Raw genomic sequence first — 21,712 nt, 5'->3', positions numbered from 1 at the left:
TCACAGCCAGGTAAGCACGTTACTGGGGATGGCTTTGCCCAGGGAAAGGCAGGTTCCAGCTCATTCCCATGGTGCAGCATCTTGAGGACGAGAGGGAGCAGAAGAAAGCACCAACACATTTGCTGTCTCTTGGCAAGCCACGCACACCCGAGCCATGCCCAGAAGACAGATCCATCCTACCTGGTTCTTCTCTTTCATTTTTGGTCTAGAACTTCCTTCAGCCACCCAAGCTAGTTCCAGGCTTTCTCCAGTCAAAACACAAACAGCTGTGGAGCCCAGTCATGCTTCTCTTCAAAGAATCAGAGCTGCTCTTTCCATAATTGAATGCTCTCCCTTTAAGAAGTTATCAGAAGTTATTAGCACTTCAGGAGTCATTTCTCAGCTTTGTGCTTTGATCCTCTGCTTCCCCAAGTCACTTCCCACTGAGCTCCTTCGGAACTTGTTTAATAGTGAATTTGTCTGGACATCATTAAAAGCATTAAGGCTCCAGGCAATGAGACTGCCAATTACTGTGTCAAGTGATTCAATTTGAGGGGGGCACTAGGAAGCAGGAGTTTGAACAGCTTAAAGGCTTCTGACAGTGAGGAGGAAGAGAACCAGCTCTGCTCTGAAAGCCTGCCTATGTTGGTTCACAGAGGTGTACTCCTGGACCATTGATGTGGATTTAAATGGATCATTTATATACAGCGCTCAGCAGATGCTGAGGCATGAACTGTGCGTGTGAAATACTGGCTTGAGCAGCTCTGTCATGATGAAGCCTGAGAGAGCTTCTAATGAAACTTAAACCCATCGCAAAAGAAGGCTGGGAAAACAGCTTCCCTTGAAGTACTGGATCTGCATCCCAGCACGCTCTGGTTTCATACGGAATTTCTCAGTGTCACTGTTTCAAAAACACAGGCTTCCAGGATTGTCTGCTCCAGGGATGTACTCCTGGCACTTAACAGATAAAGCCTTTGGAAAGGCTTTACTCCAGTCTTAGCTATTACATTCATATATATATATTTTATATATATATATATACACACACACATTATTATTACTTCTGCTGATAATAATTATGTCATATACTACATATTAACAGCTCTTTGGTAGTTATACCTACACCCTTTCAGGCAGGTGACACATCTGCACTTAACAGATAAAGCCTTTGGAAAGGCTTTACTCCAGTCTTAGCTATTACATTCATATATTTTATATATATATATATATACACCCTTATTATTATTACTTCTGCTGATAATAATAATGTCATATACTACATATTTACATATTGGTAGTTATACCTACACCCTTTCAGGCAGGTGACACATCTACCACCCAGCTGTGTCCTTCTGCAGTGATCTTAACCTGATTTCCCAACTCTCCCAAGGCTCCTTTAGCTGGTACCAATTCCTCCTTTAGTGGAACCGTGCAGCTGGGTGATATTAAAGTCAGCAAAACTCTCCAGCATAGATTCATTTTCCAGGTTTAAAATGCACGCACTAGGGAATCCTCCTAAGGTCAGCCCTACCCCAGCACCACTTTGCTGAGATAGGATTAGAGCCTCCCTTGCTGGCAAAGAGCTCCAAGGCAAATGAAATGCACCAGGAACACTGCACTTTGTACAAATATAATAAAACTCTCTGCTGGAGGAAAACACGCACCACAGGAAGATGAGATTTGCTGACACGTGGGCTTTGGCATCGCACATCTCCTCTTCTTGAATGACACAGAACTCTACTGCACTGCTCCGACTACAGCTGCACCAGTGAAAACACTGGTTTTTCCAGCACAAACACAACTCCCTTAACAGCTGATACCATCAGAATTCAAAGAGTAAGAAAGCACACCATGGAGTAACATGGTACATAAATACCACTTTGAGTTAGCCACATGGGGTAGCTATACAAAAGACATGGGCGGGATCTGAGTGGAGAGTTCAGGCACCCAGCAAACACAGGAGCAGCGGGTGTGGGGAGCAGGAAGAACAAAAAGTGCAGAATAAAACTGCAAGGGGGAGAAATGCTGGGGTCTGTGACACAGATAGATATAGGGATAGATGCAGAAAGGAGCCAACAGAGCTGTTCACAAGTTAACACCACTACACAGGCGGGAAGTTACTTTGCCCCCACCAAGGATGAGGTGAATACAGACTGAGACACACACAAACTCAAGGGATTCAAACATCTCATGGTCCTTCTCAAGGAATTAAACAAGGAGCCCTTTCCTTTGTGCCAAGATGATGAGATTAAGAGAAACTAATTAGTTCTCATTTGCACTCACGGGAGTATGACTAAAACAAAACAGAACTACTTTAAGATGACAAGTTCCTTACTTAAGGAGATGTCTCCAAATTTCATTTGTTTCTAAGTAAATGAGCTAACTCCACAAGCTCCTCTTTACCAGACCTGCCCCCTGCAGTCAAACACACACCTGCTCACTTTAACGATTAAACCCAGTGCTGGTGATTTGTCTTTACATAGCATGGGCCTACACAGCTATCAGAGGGTGGGAGCTGGATTCTGCTCTGGCCCAAAGATGATGAACAGAGCAGTTAACCCAATTCTTGGGTTCTCCTTGCTGGCAACACTTGGGCTCGGTTTGACTCCCAGGTCCCACAGTGCGCTGCTGCTGGTGACTACAAAGCACCCCAACTTCCTAGTTAGGAAGTGAGAAAACTGGGCAGAGAAGCCACTGAGAAACCACAGTCATGGAGCCCCACCAACTTACTGTCAGATCACACGCAGATCAGAGCCACAAAACACCTCAGAGCTAATGTTTACACTTTGCTCCAGAAAATCCAGTGGGGAAAACAGTGGGAGGAATCTAGCAGGCCCAAAAAGATGACATTTGTGTAAATATCTGCCTCCAACCACTCAGTTCCTAACCCTGCGGGATTTCAAAGTCCATAACTTCTTTTAGCACACCAGCTGCTTCTCCTTCAGAAGCGGTGACAGCAGCAGTGTGAAAACGACAGGACTTGGACACAAACCAGGTTTATTTAAAAACATTTCTATATATTACACACAATATTCCAGGCTAAAAGAACATTGTGGACAATGCTAAGTCAAGCATTCAGACCCCAGAAGCCAGATCCCCAGTGCAATCTCAATGTGAATCTCTGTTATGCTGTGTGCTACTGCCTTCACTCACACAATCACGTGCGATTGCTCCTGCACGACCCTTACTCAGTGGATAGGCTGGATGGTTCTCAATTAATGAGCAGCTACTCAGCCTTTGTTTTCTCCTTGTTGTTTAGTGTGCAGCCCAGTGCTGATGGCTTGCCCCCATAGGGTGTCCCTCAGAAACAGCTGAACCCTTGTTGAGTGCTTTATTACACATCATTTCCTCTCTGGTTAGTTTAACCCACTTGACTTCGCCAAACTCAGACCCTACTCTGAGCACATATGATTAATGTAGCCATGGCTTTCCTAAGGTTCACATTACTAATACATTTTTAGGAACTTACTGTCCCAACACTTCCATTTTCTCTAACCTGGTGAAAAAGTGGTTAGAAAGTTTGTGTGTTATAAAAGCATTCCTTAATTTGGAATCTCCATTTAGAAAATCAGAGCATGCTTCTGTAGGGCACTTGGCATTATATGGTGCTTTAAACACTGAGAACTCGGGTCCAGCTGCAGCTTTAAGTGTATGGTGCTGCTGCAGATCAAATATTGCTTCAAACCGAGTATCTGGAAAACAAGGAACATTCAGTTAATGAACACTTAAAAAAAGGTTTCCTGTGCAGCAACTCGGCCTTAGAATCTCAATAGTAAAGGCAGAAATTGAATCACATTTTCCAAGGCTGTGTTTAGCTGAGTTAACAGTGAGAGCTACTGATGTGCTTATCAGAGAGAAGCAGCAGTGAAATGCACCCAGGTCCACAGACACAAAAGATCCAGGACCCGGAAGAAAGGGGGAAGACAAAGAGAAGCACCCACAGTTACCAGGATAAGGGGACTCATCACTCTCCTTCCACCAAAACCAGTGTCAGACACACTCTTGTACATCATCGACCCTGTTGAGACCACCTACTTTCTTCCTGCACTCTGTTCAGAGCCTGATGATTTCCTTCAGGTCTCCCTCTTTTCCCTCGCTGCCAAACTGTCTCTGCTCCAGTCCTGTCTTCACACCTGATTCTTCATCCTATTTTCCTCACTAGGCACCACCAGTGTCCACATTCGTGTTCCAGTCTCTGCAGTCACTCCCCTGTCAGACCCTGGACCCAGCTCCTTCCCTTTTCCAATAGTCACATCCCAGAATTCAGCGCTTGCAGAAGAGCCCAGCTCCAGTGCCTCCTGGCTGGGCTTCCAGGAGTCTCCAAGGGAAGGAAGGCAGCTGATGCTGTTTCCCTATTGAAAGAAAACAAGAGGTCCTGTTCACCTTGGGTCTGCCAGCTGTTGAAAAGGGCTGCCTTACACTCTGGAAGCTGCTCTATTTCCATTTTTGATGAAAATCAGAGGTGGGAGGACAGGAGCCCAAACACAAAGCACAGGAGGGTACATGGAGCACAGGAAAGTGCCCTCACAAGGGTACACATCATAGAATATCAGACTGCTTTGGGTTGGAAGGGACCTCAAAGCTCATCCAGTTCCAATCCCTGCCATGGGCAGGGACACCTTCCACTAGAGCAGGTTGCTCCAAGCCCCTGTGTCCAACCTGGCCTTGAACACTGCCAGGGATGGGGCAGCCACAGCTTCTCTGGGCACCCTGTGCCAGTGCCTCAGCACCCTCACAGGGAAGAGCTTCTGCCTAAGAGCTCATCTCAGTCTCTCCTCTGGCAGGTTAAAGCCATTTCCCCTTGTCCTGGTCCCTACAGGCCCTTGTCAGAAGCCCCTCTCCAGATCTCATCAGCCCCTTTAGGTCATGGAAGACGATTCCAAGGTCTCCCCTCTACTTCCTGAATGGGAGAGATTGTCAGAGGCTCGATGGTGTTTAAATTTAACCAGCGCTCAACATGAGGCACGAGAGGCAACAAAAGAAAAGCCAAGGAATGACAGGATTGGTGCTGGCAGAAATCTATTCTGGGCTTACTTGAGGTCATTGTAAAGAACATGCCCTGACCTTTGCAGTGCAGCAGCATAAAATGAGATGTACCTGTGCCACGTGCTTTAGAATGCTCTTACTGGAGTTTACATTTCCATTGTTTGATTCAAGGTGGTCTGATGAGACTTCTGAGCTGATAAAAGAAATACGTTAGCTCTTTAGCCACTCGTGCTAGGACCAGGCAGTTATGTAGATAGACACAGAAGGAGCTGACCTCAGTGGAAAAATCTAGATTCCTATTACTGTTCTGAACTAGGATTTACTCCTCACCCAGCAGACATGAAACCAGAACTGTTTCATGGGAAGAAAATAAAAGTTACCATCCAAGATCAAACATCATGTCTGTGTAGCCCAGGACTCTGACACTGGTCAGTCCCAGATGCTTTTGAATAAAGATGTTTTTAAACAATCCTGCACTTAGAGAGAAAAAGGAATACGGGAAATGTGCCCAAAAGGGCATTTCCTCTTTGCATGTGTAAGCAGCACGTGTCTCACAACTGCAGGCTCATAATGATGGACGATTCCCACATGAACACTGACTGACACCTTTACAGACATCCTTCAAGGCTTTCAACCTGCACACGTGCAGGAATGAATCCTACAGGATAACACTGTGCTGTGTGCAGTAGCAGTTCCTTCCATTAATATTAGCCAGGATGCCTTTTAAAGTCACTAAATTCCTCTTTACTCTCAAAAAATAGCAGAGATTGGTTCAGAATTCCTACCAACTCCTCAGTTTTATTTCTTTTGTTTACTCCAACCACCCCTGCCCTTGCCTGCCTTCTTTCTGGAATAAAGAACTCCGGGGCTGGCAGCGTTCTTCAGGAGCCATCCCACAGAGTCCCATGCACAGTGCAAGTGGAACACTCAGATTTCCCATCAGTGATGCCCCTGAAGTCTCACCACTCATTCCATGTTTTATGATCAAGCTGCGTTCTGTTAAAGTCAGTGATACTGACGGATGTATCAGGGAAAGCCATTCTTACACTGTGCACTCATCCAGGAATAGACAGTTAACTGAGGGCTTTATTATGACAATTTTATCTTTCCTAATAAGATCAAACCTTCTGGTTAGGATTGAAGAGAACAACACCACCACACAAGGACTGAAACTTTCTGCATAATGGGGTTTCATTTCATTATGTTTGGCTACAAATTCTGCTCTTTCCCTGCAGTCAATATTTGCAACTTTATCAAATGAAGGGGAATTTGATAGCTTGGCCTTGCTGAGAAACTCTGCTTTTTGAATGCATGCCTGCTCTGGTCTAAATGAGGAAAGCCATATTCCTCTTCTCACTGCATCAAGATGAGATGGTGGCCCATTACACATAATGGACTGGTTTCAACCTCTACATCATAAGACAAGCACCTTGACAACAACGTAAGCATTGAAGGTAGGAGAAAACAATGCCCTGAAACTAATATCTCTGTATGACACTGCTATGCTATAGTGGTAGCTGGTGTGCTTTCATTTGTCACTGGTAGTAGTTTAAATTTCTAAGGGAAAGGACAATCTGGAAGCATGAAAAATTACTAATTATCGCATTTAAAATAGAAGCAGCAATGGAAATGTCAACAATGTGACTGGGACATCAGAGGTTTCTGCAGTGATGAATAAGGAACATTTCACTGCAGACTGGGAGAGGCGCTTTGGGCCATTTTTCAAAGCTTGAAGAACTTTTCAAGGAATTCCAGTGTTCATTTTTCTTCTAAGCCCTTCAATTACTGTCAGAACATGCGGTGGTCTTTCTAATGGCTCCCATGAACTTGGAATAGCATTCTTTGTCAGGAGGTCATAAGCACAAATATACTTTGGTCTAAGTTCTAGGGAAAGCAACGCAGTTGGGCATTTGTATGCCAGTGCTGACTGGGAGATGTGGGCTTAGCCATGATATCAAGTACCTCCTGAAGCACTGATTTTCTGGGAAGTGTGAGTTTTCCTGGAGGAGACAGAGCTGTACCTTATAAATACTGCTCCTGTAGTTGGTCAACAGCTCTCTTACACAGCCATAACCTTCAAAGTGCTTGATAAAAGTTTCTGTCCAGTGACAAGCCTTGAAATAGAAAAGATGCAGGAAGTGGCAAATGTGATAGTGTGAGAGCTCGCAGGGTATTAGTCATGCTGGATTATGCACAAGTATTTGGAAAAAAACATTCAATTTAGCATAAAAATATATTAGAACATTTACAGACGTTTCCTTATTGGTTTAACTTATGAGTTCACAGGCAAAATGCTGGGGAGAGTTAAATATAAATGGAGGAAGAACTACCCTTGCACTACTGCCAACTGGTAGAAGTTTGTATTGCAGGTCTTTGCATATGTAAAAGTATGCACATATATAAATATGTATGGATGCACACATTATATATAGCTTTTTCAGTTGACATACTTCACTAAGAAGCTGACATGAGATTCTTCGGTAAGAAGCTGCGTCTACAAAGAAATATAAAAGGAAGTTTTATGAAATGCAGAAAACTTCAGTCAGCCAGAAACAAAGAACTTGGGGGCGATAAAGTAAAGGCTAACTAGACCTGCAAAAGTCTTTGCTAAGCTTTGTTATCTTCTCTTCCATTGCTAGCTGGCAACACAGAGAAATAAAACCAAAGAAGATATCTTACAGAACAACAGATGGCATCTCTGTTGAAAACCAGGCCTCTGCACACTTGAAATGAAAGTTGTACATCAAGGTCAGTCTCCAGGTAATAAAAGCCAGGTTCTCATCACTACTAGCTGAGAAACACACCATTTTTGAGTTCAAAGCACAGGCACAGGTTCCAGCTGTGTTTGTAGCATGCCTGTATCACAGTAAAGATATACAGTGGGGTTTTTCCACTCCATTGATTTGCCCTACAAAACAACCAAATGCAATTGCAAATCATCTCCCCTCCAGCTCCTCCTGCCCTCCCCTGACTCCTTCAGGAGACCCCCAGGAAGCAGGGAGCGTGGAACAGGCACCAGTCACCCCTGGGCACCCCAGGCTGGGCAAATGAAAGCAAGAAGCATAAAGTTACACTCCCCAAATAAGCAGCAGAGAAGTGCACTGCACACCAAAGGACTCAGAGCTACTTACACATTCTGATCTACAATGGCATGAAGGTGCTTTTCGACTGATGGCATCTCCAACGCAAAGGCGCTTCATTAAGAAGATGCCAAGAATCAACATTTTGCCTGTTTCAGCCTTTAACTACCAAAGCTGGTTAAGATTGCTCAAGCTGAAGGAAGGACAAGTCACTCTGCAGGCAAGTACAACTTGTTTGATGACCGCTTCGAGTCACTTTTGGGGGCACAGCAGACAAGCTGTCCTGTAGTTTTGCATCAGACTTCTTAGCTTTGTTGTGGGAATCCACCTGGTCACTGCCTTCCCCTTCATCTGTCATGTTTTAGGATGGAGCTTCTTTTGGGCAGGATGCCTCTGTAAGCAAAGGACCAAACAGCCTCCTTTTCAAAGCTGATTTCTTTTTAAAAGCGTGGACATGGGGAAGGTGGCAGAAGGTGGGATGTGACTTCAAAGCAGATGGAAATGCAGAAAAACAGTTGCTCAACACCTATAAAAGTCAGGCCCACTCCTCCACAAGTTGTGTATGTATTTAGGCATCTGCTTTTTGAGGCTTGGCCTCTCAATGATCTAAATCCATCACAGGTTTTTGGGAACATGCAGTTGATTAAACAAACAAAGATACGACAAGCCATAAGGATCCCGCTGCAGTCCTGGCAGCAGTCAGCTCTTCTGCACTTAGGGACAGCTTCTGTATTACCTGCGCTCCTGGTGGGAGCTTTGCCATCTGCTAATGAATGAAAGGCAGAGATTAGAACAGGGTGCTGTACAAACTTGATTCCACAATGATTTCTAAGCTGGTGGGACAATAAGGGATGAGCCCCTGCCTTGTCTGAGATGCAAATTCCAGATTGGAGTCACGGGCTGTTCCAACCTAGACCATCTTATGTGGCCATGTGCGTATTTTGGAAGGGGGTCTGTAACATCTATTTCTGTAGGACTGAATGGACACAACGCAGCAGGACAGAGACAGACAGCTTTTCAGAAGTGTTTAAAGACGTCCAAAAAGCCTGTAGAAATGCCACACTGAAAGCCAGGAAGGATGTGCTCAGAAGCACTTGGAAGCTGAAAGCATTTCTTTTACAATCTATTTCTTCCTCGATTAGGAAAACTCACCTGATAAAAGGAGCAAGAAATTACTCTGCTTAATTACACAGATAAGGGAGGAAAACAGAATCATTTAATTCCCACAAGCAACCCTTGTCTTTGTCTCAGCCTGTTTTTCACGCCTGGATTATGCTAACACTATTAATCTTTGTCTGTGACTAACTCCCGGGTTTTGTGTTAGTGACCTGATTCTGCACTAACAAGCTCCTCCCAGTTTGGTGAGGCTCCCCATGTGATCTCTTCTTCCCCCTAAATAAAGTTGAAGAATTTGGCTGGGATCAGTGAGTGCTGCTGAGGTGGCGGGTGCGTGGAGCTCTTCCACCTCCCTGCATCTGCAGCACCAACAACGCGCCTGTTCAGCACTATCTGCCTCCGGTTTGAAGACCAAGGAGGGGACGAGACCGGCCAGATCGCAAGGTCTGGAGCTACCTCCGTGGTGAGGCTACAGCACGGGCTCCCAGTTTGCCACCCCCCTGACCACTCTCTCCTTCCGAAAGTAGCCCAGCGAGTGTTGGAAGATGTGGCCGGAGGAGGTGAGTGCTGCATGGCTATGATGAATCCTTTGTGCGGAACGGGAGGCTCCTTAAGAAACAAAGTGGAGGAGCGAGGGGGGCAGCGGTCGCGATTTTGCAAACGGACACAGGGAAAAGCGTCCTTCCCTTCCCCGTTAGCGAAGGGCACGTGTGCCCCTTTCAGAGAGAAGCCACCCCAGGAGCTGATCCAACACAGCTCGTTTTCCTGGCGCGGGGTGCAGAGTGCAGCAGCAAAAAGCCCAGGCACCGCGAAGCGCCTGCTGCAGACGCGCTGCTGGTCCGGCGGGTGCCGAGCCGAGCAAGGGCTGCTCCTGCTGGGCTGCATCCTGCTCCAGGCTCCGCAGCCTCCCAGCCGGGGCACCACGGCGCGGTGCGGTACCCGGCGCACGGCGCTGGCACGGCACAGCACGGAGCAGAGCAGCACCCAGGGCTGCGCTGCTCACCCCGCTGCCCCCCAGCCTTGCCCAGGGCCACTCGCAGCCCTCGCTGGGGCTTATCCAGCTCTAGGCAGAGGTGCGACCGTGCTCCCTTGGGTACCGGCAGCTTTCTATGCACGCATCCACCCACCCTTCACAGAGACGCGTGTAACATCCTCTTACAGCACCAAGGTGTGCAAAGCACATCTGTGAACACACCCTCCTTTGCTCACCCAACGTGCATCTTCCCCTCTATACCCACCAGGGCTCCAGGGACCCCTCACCCATTGCCATTCCTCATGCACCCACTTCTCCACGCATATACAAGCCTTGTCTCACTACCTATGCATGCAGGCTGAGCCCCTCAACCCCCAAAGGGGATGGTGGCATGTCCCTCAGCCCCTGCCAGCCTCAGCTAAAGCAATGCACAGGCGCCTGTCATGTAACCCACTGCTCTCTGACACATTAACTGATCTCAAATGCAGTTATTTCACATAACTTTACCCATGTTAAATGTGATTTGGAGCTAAAAAGAAAGTCAACGCTGACCAGAACACACCGAATCCTTAATATCTTTATTCCCTTCTCCCCTCTTGCCTACTCATTTGCCACAGTGCACATGAGCTCTACCCACCCCAGGGACAGGCTGCCTGGGCTTTCAGATCAGAGAGGGAGGCAGTGAGGAGGAACAAGGTGCTTTCTGCTTACCTACAGCCCTCAAATTACACAGAGCCTGTCTCCAGCCCATGCTGTGGGAAAAGGAATGTGCTCTTATTCCAGAAACGGCACAAAGTAGCTGCATTTAAAGTGACATTCATCACTCCCCCTCTCAGCCCCCTGCTTCCTCCCACCCTGTAACAACTTATTTTCCTTGCACAGTTTTAAAGGTGAATATGAGTATGGAATATATTGTAGTCCTGGGCTGTAACTATTTGTCACAAATAGGCACACTGGCTGAAAGGAGAAGAGTTTTCTTTTCAAATGAGTTGGACGAAGACCTGAATGTTCAAATAGTCTTTTGCTCTTTGGCACATTTAAAGACAAAATGTCATCCCTGCAGGAGTTTCAATCCAAGAGAAAGGCTGCAAACATCCCAGTTATAATTCCTTTCCTTGCTAGCGGTAGGGAAGGAATAAAAAAGGAGAGAGGTGAGAAGAGGGAGGGGGATATGAAACAGATCTCATCTGTTCATCTCCCTTTCACAACCAGTTAGCCTAGAGTCACACTCCTTCACCCGTAAAGTAGAAGAGAATTGAATGAAAAGGCCATGGATTGCCTTCAGATCCTATTTTATGAAGGTTCTTAGGTTTGGGGTTTGTTCATTTGAATTCAGCTCTGAACAGCTTTCAGGTTTCATATATCCTATAACTCCAGAGAACAATTAAATATGCACTTGTACCTGGACTGGTAAGTACTCGTTCTGACTCCAAAGAACCCAGTACCACAGAGGAGCAGAATAAACTGATCCCAGAAGCAGGCAAATTGGGAAGGGGGGAATAAAAATCGCTGAGCAAGTTGAAGCAACATTTAAAATACAGAGTAATGAAGGCATTGAGAGGCTGCCTCTGTAATCACCCTTGATTTGAAAGGTGTGTGGGAAGAGCAGAGAATGTGCAAAAGAAATGAGTAGGAACTGAATTAGCAAAAAGTTAAGCATGAAAGACAATTCTCAAGGGAAAAAAGACTCCCCATTCCACAGGGTACATTTTTTAGCTGATGATCTAAGACTGTGCCTGTAGCAGGAAAAGTGAAGAACGGCTTAGCAGGAAAATCCACTCTCCAAAACAAGGACTAGTTTGTGCTGTTGTGAGAAAGACAACCTCAACATAGCTTTTAAAATGCACTAAAGCCTATTTTGAAGTGATGAGCATGAAGGAACAGACATGTTCAGCTGTTCAGAGAGCAGCACTTCGATACAGCGCTGTTTCCCAGATTTAAAAGGGAAAAAGAATCAAACCCTTCCCTAGGTATGAGCACGGAAAGGTGTAACACTGAGTGTCTCTTCCCGACACATTTACTGCAGTGTGGCTCAGCCTGTCTGAACACCTATAGGGAGCATTTAATGTACAGTTTCAAAGCTACCCTCAAAATGTCATACAAGGATTTCATTGATCAGAATGATAAACTTCCCTCTCACCACCATACAGACAAGGTCTAAAATATCTACCACAAGTACAGTTTAGAAACACTGTTTTAAGGAGGAAATTAATCAAGTGCTTAGTCTGTAACATAACTTACGTGTAGTTTGGTCCAGGTAACAGACACCATCATCTTCCATAAGGATTTTGGCTTTATGCAGACAAAAGAGAGCATCTGCCAAAGCATGCAGTTACAAGAAGGCTGTAATCACACCTTAAAAAGCTGCTGGTGTTTATCAAATCACAGTTACACTAAATTAACATGTTCTGCTATCATGAGAAGTCACCAATAAAATCAGTGGGATGAACATGAACTTCAGACAGAGTCTAGAGCTCCAACACAACAGGCCTGGTGCTTCAACTGCTCCACACTTCAGGCACTGCCTAACTAAAATTAAAATCTTATACCCCAGAATTAGCTCTGTGATGGTTCTCTATCAACTAAATGCCCAGAGAAACAGCATGTTACACTTAGGGTCCATGCCCACACGAGCCTGAGCAGTCACACACTGCAACTTCCACCTGCGTCAAAAGGAGCTGTTTTGCTCAGCACCTTTCTATGCAGAGGTAAGATGGTACCAGGTTCTGCTCAGAAATCACCTTTGTCATACGCAGGTGTCCCTTCAAGTTAGCCAAGCCCACTGCAGCTCTAAAGAAAAGCAGGATCCCACTGTTCCTTTTACAGGAACTTTCTGTTGGTTTATGGATCCGACCAATGTGGGAATGAGTTACTACAAGTGGTTTTTAAACTCACACTTTTTTTTTCTTCTGGCATAAGAAAAGACAAAACCTCAGGTCTAGTGAAGACAGAATAAGTTGAACAACTGCTAAAAGCAGAGTTTTCTTGCTCACTGGCATAAAAACAGCATTCAGCATTCTGAGAGATCAGGACTAGAACTTTATACACTGAATTAAAAGATTAATCAACTTGCTTAAATCTTTATCTACGTTGTCACTTATATCACTGGGTGCAACCACAAAGGGTTTATACAAGACATATTTCTAAGGATGACTATGTGTAAAAACAGAGCACATTTTCTGTTCTGAGATCAACAATACAGAAAATAGAGGCATAAAGAGGTGGTTCGATTTTAGGACTTCTCAGATAAGCCCATAGTGTTTAACACCTACAAACCCCACGACACTGCAAACATACCTGAACAGTTGTTCTGTAACAACCCAACATTTACCATTTTAGCCCATACCTCCAGAACCTGCTGGGAAGCAGGAATCCCAACTGGCTCTCAGCTGGAAGCTCATCAGCACTTTGTAGACCTGAAACCTTATGATTTCCAAAAGTATTTTAAGCACCCAAAGATGCTGGACATAAGTTGTGCAACAACTCTTAAGGCGTACGTAAGTTCACCCTTGCCATTTTCAAAACCCAAATGGCAAGGGTGGACTTACGTACTTAAGACATTCCTAAAATCTGGCCCTTTGCTCTTACATGCGAGTCTATCAAAGATGCAGGGAAAAATAAGTAGCAAGGCTAAAGCATCTCACTACAAGCTCTCTGAGGCCTTTCCTTCCTTCTTTCCTTCTCCCATTCCTTCCTCCTTCCCCCCTCCCCTTGTCCCTGCTTTCATTTGCTCTCACTCCCCCTGTGGCTTTCACCTGCAATTTCGGGCGCAAGGGTATCAGTAGATGTCTTGCTACACTAGCTCTGGATGAGGAGAAAAGCAGCATTTACATAGCAGGTTTGCAACATGATGGATACATTTCATACAAATGTTTTCTACATCAAAAAGATGCAAATTTAGAGGCAGGAGGCGCATTCTTCCGTAATGCAATAAAAATAGAAGAGACAATTTGAAAGGCAGCAGGGACATTTACAAGCAAGCTGAAAGCAGAAAGCAAGCAAGCCTGAAACTCTATTAAAAAGCCAATATATATTTAAGATGGTATAAAAGCCAGAAGTAATTCAGCGCTTGAAAATGCAGTCTGGAGGAGCACAGGACACACACGAAGATAGGAACCAAAGATTCTCCTGCTGCTGAGATCAAAGAGGATTTTGTAATGCTACTTCACAAGGAGCAGGTTCATAGTTTGAGGTCAGTCGTCCTTACTTTGGAAAGATGGTTTTGTGTCCACTTGAGAACAGTATTATACCTTTTCCTCACTTGCTGCTGGTTTATGTGTCTTAACAACCAGTCTTAGTGTCATCAGGAAGCCAAAGGAGGTTTGAGATAGCCTAATGGTCAGCTACATACAATCAGCTTCCTATTAAAACAACACAACTGCAATAGCTTAGGTCTGATTTCTGGCCTTCATCATTTTGATGAAGCTGAGGATTTCAGACAGCCACCAAACTCGATGCATCCTTTACCTGAAACAGAGAATCAGAAAACAGAGTTATCTGAACAATTTAAATCCCAACAAACCACAGCCCATTAAAACCTCCTCCAAGGCTGGTCTCCCACCAGGCATTTTGACTGTTGGACTGGTTAGTTTTTAAGGATTCAATGCAAATTATCATTATTCTTTTTTAACAGAACACTGGTAAGGTCATCACTACCAAATAGAGGCAAGTTTTGCCCTTATAAAAGGAGTGTCAGTAAAATCAACATTCTTCTTTCTTTCAGTACTTCAGATTTGACAGATGCCAACAACATTAATTAACACTTGAGACTCATTTTGTTACTGTAATTTGCTTTGTTCCTCTCATACAAATTGCTTCCAAGCTGCTCTTCCTTTCCACCCTCACACAGCTACACGAAGCCTCAAGAATAGATTTCTCTCTACTTTGCTGGAGTACTCGGAGGCACAGAGGTTTGGCTCAAAGAACAAAAGACAATGCCTGTCCTAAGGATATTAGAAAACAAGGAGCAGATTTAGTTCCCCCCATTTTATATGAAGCTGCACTTTAAACGTCTGCTTGCTAAAACAGAAAGATACAAAAACATGAGCCACAGTAGCAAAGTCCATCTCTAGTCAAGGACTTGTAGCCTATGCTTGTGTAAGTACCAAAGTAAAACATCACTATTTCATGAGAAGGTTTAGCATGTATTCAGCTTACAGATATTCTAATTCACTTTCATGCAGTTTCCTCCAGCAAATCACTATTTTAAGGAAAAAAAAAAAAAATCACTCAAATTATTCTTGTAAATACCTGAACCTTTCTCCTTTATGTTATTAAAAGGTGGTGGTGATTAAATGTGCACTGAGACATTAGTTCGCTCATAATGCTCAAACAAAATACACTGAATACTTACGACTCACAAACCAAACGGAGCTTGTAAGAATAATTTATTCTCTACTGCTTGAATTCACTTAGAGTATGGACAGGAAAGGAAGTTTTGGGGGGTTCAATGGAAAGTTTTCTCATGAGAACGCGTTGACATTGAAACTTCAGGAGATGGAACTTGACTCAAGTTGAAATGTGCGCTCTGTGGGTGCACAAGCATGTACCGTCTCAAAGTCTAAGCAGAGTACCAGAGGTCCAACCCTTTCTTAGTAGGATGCTGCAGTATGAGCCAAGACATTTACCTCTACTACTACCATGGTCTCACCATTGCTCAGCAGAGGTGAATAACCACTTCCCTCAACTCGCTGACAGCACTTTAATGCCTATAAAAGTAGCCTCCTCCCAAAATGCAGCTGAAGCACAAGCAGTACTTTGCAAACTCTTAATAGCATTCCTGTTCTGCTTTTCAAAGCACTCATACCTGAATTGATGATGGTGAAATGAAGTTACAAATAACATTCACTCACCTTCTTGGAACAGTACCAGATACCTAATTATTTTTCTATCTTTTCCATTTTCTGTTCCCCATAGGGATCTAATAGCTGTGGATACCAATGAGATGAGACACAGGTTCAGGCAAGTATGACAAGATTTGATTTTCATTAGCACTGAGACAATTCCACCTTCCTAGACTTTCATGTGGGTGGTGGACACTTAGCTACTCCATAAATCAGGAGGGCATTTCTCAGTTCCTTAAGTTCTTTTAGTGCAATTTCTTTCTTCAGGCTCTTGAGAAGGATGTAAAATACATGGCCAAGTAGCACTGAAATATTCTATTGTCATAACTTCCTGATATACGACTTGCCAGTAGTGCACCATGCAGGCATTCATCAAAGATGTGGTATGTTGCACTTACTCCCCTACGTGAAGTGAACTTCCAATCGGCTTTGCAAGCACAGATTCTTTTGTCCTAAACTACAGTAAAATCTGGCTTTTCAACTTTAAAACTAACATTTATTTTTGTCTACGTGAACATATTGTTCCAAACTGGCAAGAGCTGCTCATTTACATCTTTTAACACCAACAGAATGCTAAGCTATAGTAAACAGTCTTTATTACAAACCAGAGCATGCTGTTAATTAGAAAGAGAGACCCTCAGTGCTCTGCAAGCCCAAGTGGGATGAATCCTGTGAAGAGGATGAATTACAATTGCATCCTGTCAGAGCACCTCTGAGCAAACAGTTCTGCTGTGAGAGCTCTGAAGCCTAATTTTGGCCTCAAAGCATTTGGGAGTAGGGTGGAGGGGGTTTAGAGCAAGCTGTTATTTGAAATAAATAGCTCTGAAAGTGCTTACAGCTCCTCAAAGTACAATATCTTGGGGCCAAATCCTCCTGTCCCGAGTGGCAGCAGAAATAGGCAAAAAGCAGAGCAGCCTTGCTCCTCATCACAGTTAACTCTTAACATGAGATTTGGAACAGGGAAGACCAGCTCCTTGCCTTCTCCAGAGCAGCTCTTGACTTCAGAACTGCTGAGATGAGTAAGTTTGTTAGGACTTGTCACACACAGCATGTATCAGAGCCAAATGCCTTGGATGTATTTGAAATTCTATCAGAACTATGAAAGAGTAAGGGTTTTAATTCTAGGTTACAGCTTCCTGCCTTTAGGAGAGCTCACCTCTTCAGTAACTCTGTGCCATTTCTCACCCAGGTCATTTTTCCAGGTTCCAGAGCTACAATCAGTGAGGACATCTCCTGAAATCCAGTGTAACGAGGACAAAAACCCCAAATCCCCTTCAGACAAGGCAAGTCTGAGAGCAAATATTGAAGAAGAGGGGAAAATAACTCCCCTGCGTTAACCTGAGAGGTACTGTGTCAGCTGATTTTGTTAATGCCTGATGTCAGCAAAACCAAGCTGCCCCTCAGTAAGAAAATACACCTTTGATTTCACTCTATGGGGAGTATTTGAGGGAAGAAGAAACCTCTCAGTGAAGAAACCCCCTAAGGTATAAACTACACTTGTTGCAGTGCTTGTTTTCCTTTTGCGCCTGCAGATAAGCCCTATCACCACAATGTTACTGGAAAATTGATTTTCTCTGGTTATCTCTTCAAGAAAAAGAGCCTCAAACTGCAGCCAGCTGAGAGCAGCCTTCCCTGCCCCATGACAGAGACACCATCACATACCTGACTTGCACAACTTTGGATATAGATGACCTGTACTGCAAACTCCGTGACACCCACTGCACTCCTTGGCTCCATCAACCAGCAAAGCCTCTGAGCCCCATCTATGCCTGGGGATCCTGAGGAGAAACCTGCCTCACAGATGCCACAGGTGACAAGGGAACCATAGTTCTTGCTTCTTCAGAAGTCCTGATCCAGGGAGAACAGCCACTGCATCCCAATGAGGCCCAAGTTCAAAGAAGTCCCTGTACCTGCACTTCTGGCCTCAACAGACTATGAAAGCTTTGCTAACCTGAACACCACAAGAGACACTGAAACCACGCAGCTAGAGGGGTCCCTCTCATCCACCATTGCACTGGTAATAGTGCTGGTTATCATCTTCTCTTTGTTAACAACATCCCTAGTAACCTACTGCTTTCACAAGTGGAAACTGAGAGGTAAAAGACTCCAGAAGGCACAAGAGGAGTATCAGAAAGACCAAGAAAAGAGCATTTTTCAAAGCACGCCTGGACTAGTTTCATAGAAAGACTCCAAAGGATTCACCATGAAATGCTCTTGCATTACCTGAACATGGAAATAATAAAAGAATGGCAACTATGACATTTCTAAGCAAACCTATCCTTGTTTTATCTCATTTATAAGAGTTGTTGGCAGTTTGGAGATTTCCTACAGCTTTATTATACATATATATATTTATATAGTCTCATTTGTGCAAAGTAAACCCAAGGCAATCACGTATTTTTGATCTCTGTTGTATTACTAAACCAGTGCATTTAAATGTGTTGCTCACACTCCTTCAGAAACCCACTGGCCTGTGGAAGGCAGAAGGTCAGGTCTGGTTATTGCAAAGCAACACAGCAGCTCAGTAAAGCTCAGTGGAGTTGTGTTGTTTTGCACCCATCTAATCATCTGGCTGAAGATTGTGAAATCCAATTGGAGTCTTAAAGTAAATCAGGTTCTCAGACACTCAGCAGTAGCAGCCTGGTCCTGAAAGCTCCCAGCTGAAGAACCTTCCACATCTTCAGCAGCAGTTCCATGCAGAGGGCATGCAGGACCCAGCCCTATGTGCATTTGCAGGTGGTAAGTCAGTATTTCTTTCAGGCGAGGTTCAGTGACGTGGGGTGGTAGTGGCATTCCAACTGCAAGTGGATTAAAGACCTCCAGTGCTCCTGAAACCCAATTTACCAACTTAACACCCTTTTTAAACTAGGCTTGTACTTCTTTTTAAACCAACCATACGATGGTGTGTTTTTATTTTCACAGCCTGTAATATGTCATGGGGAAATGGCAGCTCTGTTGTGAGTAGCATCTCTAAGTCACATTTTCTAACAAAGTGATGGATGTAATATTAATATACTTCATTGTTTTAAAAAGTAGGAACCATGTAAAATTACAAGAAGCCCTGCTCAAGTAGCTAGCTTGCCTGCACTTGCCAGTAATGCTGTATGTATTTTTAAACAAGCTATAATACTGTGATGCTGTAAACTTACTTCTGTAGGCAAAAAATGTTCTAGTTAAAAATGTCAAGATGAAGGATGTAAATGTTCTTAAAGTGCTATCAACTAAAGAGATGAATTTTCACAGAAGATTCTAAAGGATTCTGTTACATGCTACAGATCTATTTTACAAACCTATTTATGGATCAAACATACTAGTCTATGTGAGAACAAACAGTACTATTTTATTACAAAATAAATGAATAAATAAGCAGTGCATATCCACGCCCAGAAGCTGGAAAATGTTTCTTTTTTAAGGTACCCTAATCAATTCTATAAGTAACTTGAAAGACAAAGGCTCTAGTACCTTACTGACAGAAGGTATATGCTCCCCCTCCCTTTCCTCCCATACAGATCATTCTGCTGTCAGTGCAAAGATCCACAGAATCCTTGTGGAGGGAAGGGGAGCAGTTAGCTAGCTGCATCAAAGCAATGCAACTGTAGTATCTGTAACATTAATGTATGTATTTACAGAATTAAACCACATTAAGCATGGTGGCATTCAGAAGACCAACCCTGTTGCAGGCAGTGACAATCTGCATGTAGCATTTACATCAGCTCTCACTGAGCAGAGACAATACAAAGTCCTTCTCTGAAAATCATACTGAATGGTGATAAAAATCTCAGGTGGAAGAAGGGAAGTATGTTTCAAATGCTTTAAAAATACATAGCTGGAAGCACTCCAGCTCTTGCTGGTGTGTGTGTGTAGGATTTGCAATAACTGAAAGCTACAATTCAGGTTCTCACTGAAGAAGAATCTGGGCATTAAAAATTTTCCAGAGAACATGATCCCTTCCAGCAGCAAAACCTTGTCCTCAGTGCACCAGCTCAGGAGTTTTGTCAGGTTCCCAGTACAAATAAGTGAGCTCAGCTCCAAACCTTGGAAGCTGATCAAACTGGCTATGCTAAAAAAATAGATAGAACACTAAAGTGACTCTTACAAATGACAAATACAAAGCCCCGTGGCCCAACAGATGGTTAGAAACAAGGCTGAGGAATGACTGAGCCTGGAATCAGGCTGGGGTTTTTTATAGAGAAAGCGAGGGCAGATGAATGTGGAAATTACATTGCTGCTGTCCTCAGGAAACTGATCTGAATGATAATCTGATGAATATAGATTTATCCAAAGAGTCAGTTATGAACTATAATATCGCATACACCTAAACCAAGATATATACAATAAACCCTTCTGCATTCGTACAAAGTTCAGAGCAATGAACCCTACCACATCACAAATCATTAAGATTAAATAATGCAACCATGTGCAGCACAAAGCTAGAAAGCAAAGCTCCAAAGTACTTTTAATGGGCAGATTGATTTGTTTCAGTCCTAGAGCTGCTTACCACATGAATCAGCCCTGATCCACCTCACTCCTTTTATGCCCCAGCAAGCACAAAGGAGCCCATGAATCAATATTTCTTGATCATAGTTTTAGAGTGTTTCTCTGGATCAAAAGAAAAACCTACTGCTGAGGAAGGTGGGAGAGGGCAGCTCCTGTGAGGGGAAAAGGAAGAGACATGATCCACTGTTTGGTTTTACTTCGCCTGCATCTTCCATGGCAGAATTTTGGGATCTCAAAGCTCAGCCACTGCAGGAATGTACGATAAATTGAGAGACTCAGATTACTCATTCCATTGTACATCCCTAATAGCTGCTACAAGAAAGCAGAAGGCAAACACTCAGATCTCAAAGACATTTTTGATAAGAAAAATAAATGAGAACTGTAATAAGCAGTAGGAAAACACATGGAAAAGACATGAGCAAAACACTTTGATTTTTCAAAGGAGCTATCTGAATTCTTGTAACATTTATGCAAACAGGAGTCATACAGCTGCTGCACTGCAAACAGGAATGCTATTTCACAGACAAACGTTGTCAGGTGCCTACCCCAAACAGCTCACAGTTCAGTGTATTTACATAAAAGCTTGACAAGAGTTGCGAAGAAGTATTTCAGTGTGTCCAGAAAGCACCTCTGTACTGAAAGCAGAAAAATCAATGTGCTACCTTTCACTTACAGAAATAATTAATCTGTATTTAGAGTCCTGGAAGTCACTTTCTGTGGTTGTTATAAGGGCTGAAATCTGCACTCGCTGTCAATAACAACAAAATTACAGTTACAAAGGATTTGACTCCTGATCATCACTTCTGTACCTGACAGCCTCTATGAGACTTCCCACGAATAACAGGTATCCTTTGCCCAGTGTTGGGCTGATTGCTGGAGGCTTTGAAAGACTTGAGAGAAACAGGAAATACAGTCCAAAGCAAGGAACAGGGATGGAGTAGCTCAAACAAACAGGTTTGTAAGATTGGAGGGTAGGAAAATTAAAGGATTTAAACATTTCTAAGGATTACAGAATAATGGGAAGAGACGGTAGCTATGTATTCTGCAGTGACAATTCTAAAGTTAAGACCAAGCTTAGGGGAATATTTTTGATGGAATACTAAAACTGCTGCTTGCAAGAAACCAGACTGAGCTGCCCATGAAGCCCTGAACAGCTTAGGGCTGCGTTGTTTTCACTTGGGGCTTGACCTACTCAGGATCAGCTCCCAGTGAAATCATTCAAGGCAGGTTTTTAAGCA

The 21,712-nt window shown here is 43.8% G+C and overlaps 1 protein-coding gene and 1 long non-coding RNA gene across 6 annotated transcripts in view; one reads left to right on the top strand and one right to left on the bottom strand.

Annotated features, from left to right (window-relative positions):
• LOC133265390 (uncharacterized) overlaps positions 1-21,712 on the top strand; it is a 396,645-nt gene that overhangs the window by 296,318 nt on the left and 78,615 nt on the right. The gene's annotated exons all lie outside the window — the stretch shown is intronic.
• CUNH8orf48 (chromosome unknown C8orf48 homolog) overlaps positions 1-21,712 on the bottom strand; it is a 59,879-nt gene that overhangs the window by 23,833 nt on the left and 14,334 nt on the right. The window contains exons 7-8 of one of the 5 annotated variants that reach the window (XR_009741939.1): positions 19,440-19,521; positions 13,074-14,601 (exon numbers count right to left, since the gene is read on the bottom strand). The exons of 1 other annotated variant lie outside the window; for it this stretch is intronic. Coding sequence is in view for 3 of the 4 variants with exons in the window: in XM_061445849.1 (XP_061301833.1) it covers positions 14,546-14,601 (56 nt within the window). In the remaining variant the exon portion in view is untranslated. 3 more of the 5 variants (XM_061445849.1, XM_061445850.1, XM_061445851.1) reach the window with 3 other exon arrangements.

Source organism: Pezoporus flaviventris, unplaced genomic scaffold (genome assembly GCF_033815535.1).
Source record: "Pezoporus flaviventris isolate CSIRO_AGI_PZ_B2104156 unplaced genomic scaffold, CSIRO_AGI_Pfla_v1 ptg000005l, whole genome shotgun sequence".
Classification (NCBI taxonomy): Eukaryota; Metazoa; Chordata; class Aves; order Psittaciformes; family Psittacidae; genus Pezoporus; species Pezoporus flaviventris.
The sequence above is the reverse complement of the archived record's forward strand: the minus strand, read 5'-3'. Positions and strand labels throughout refer to the sequence as shown.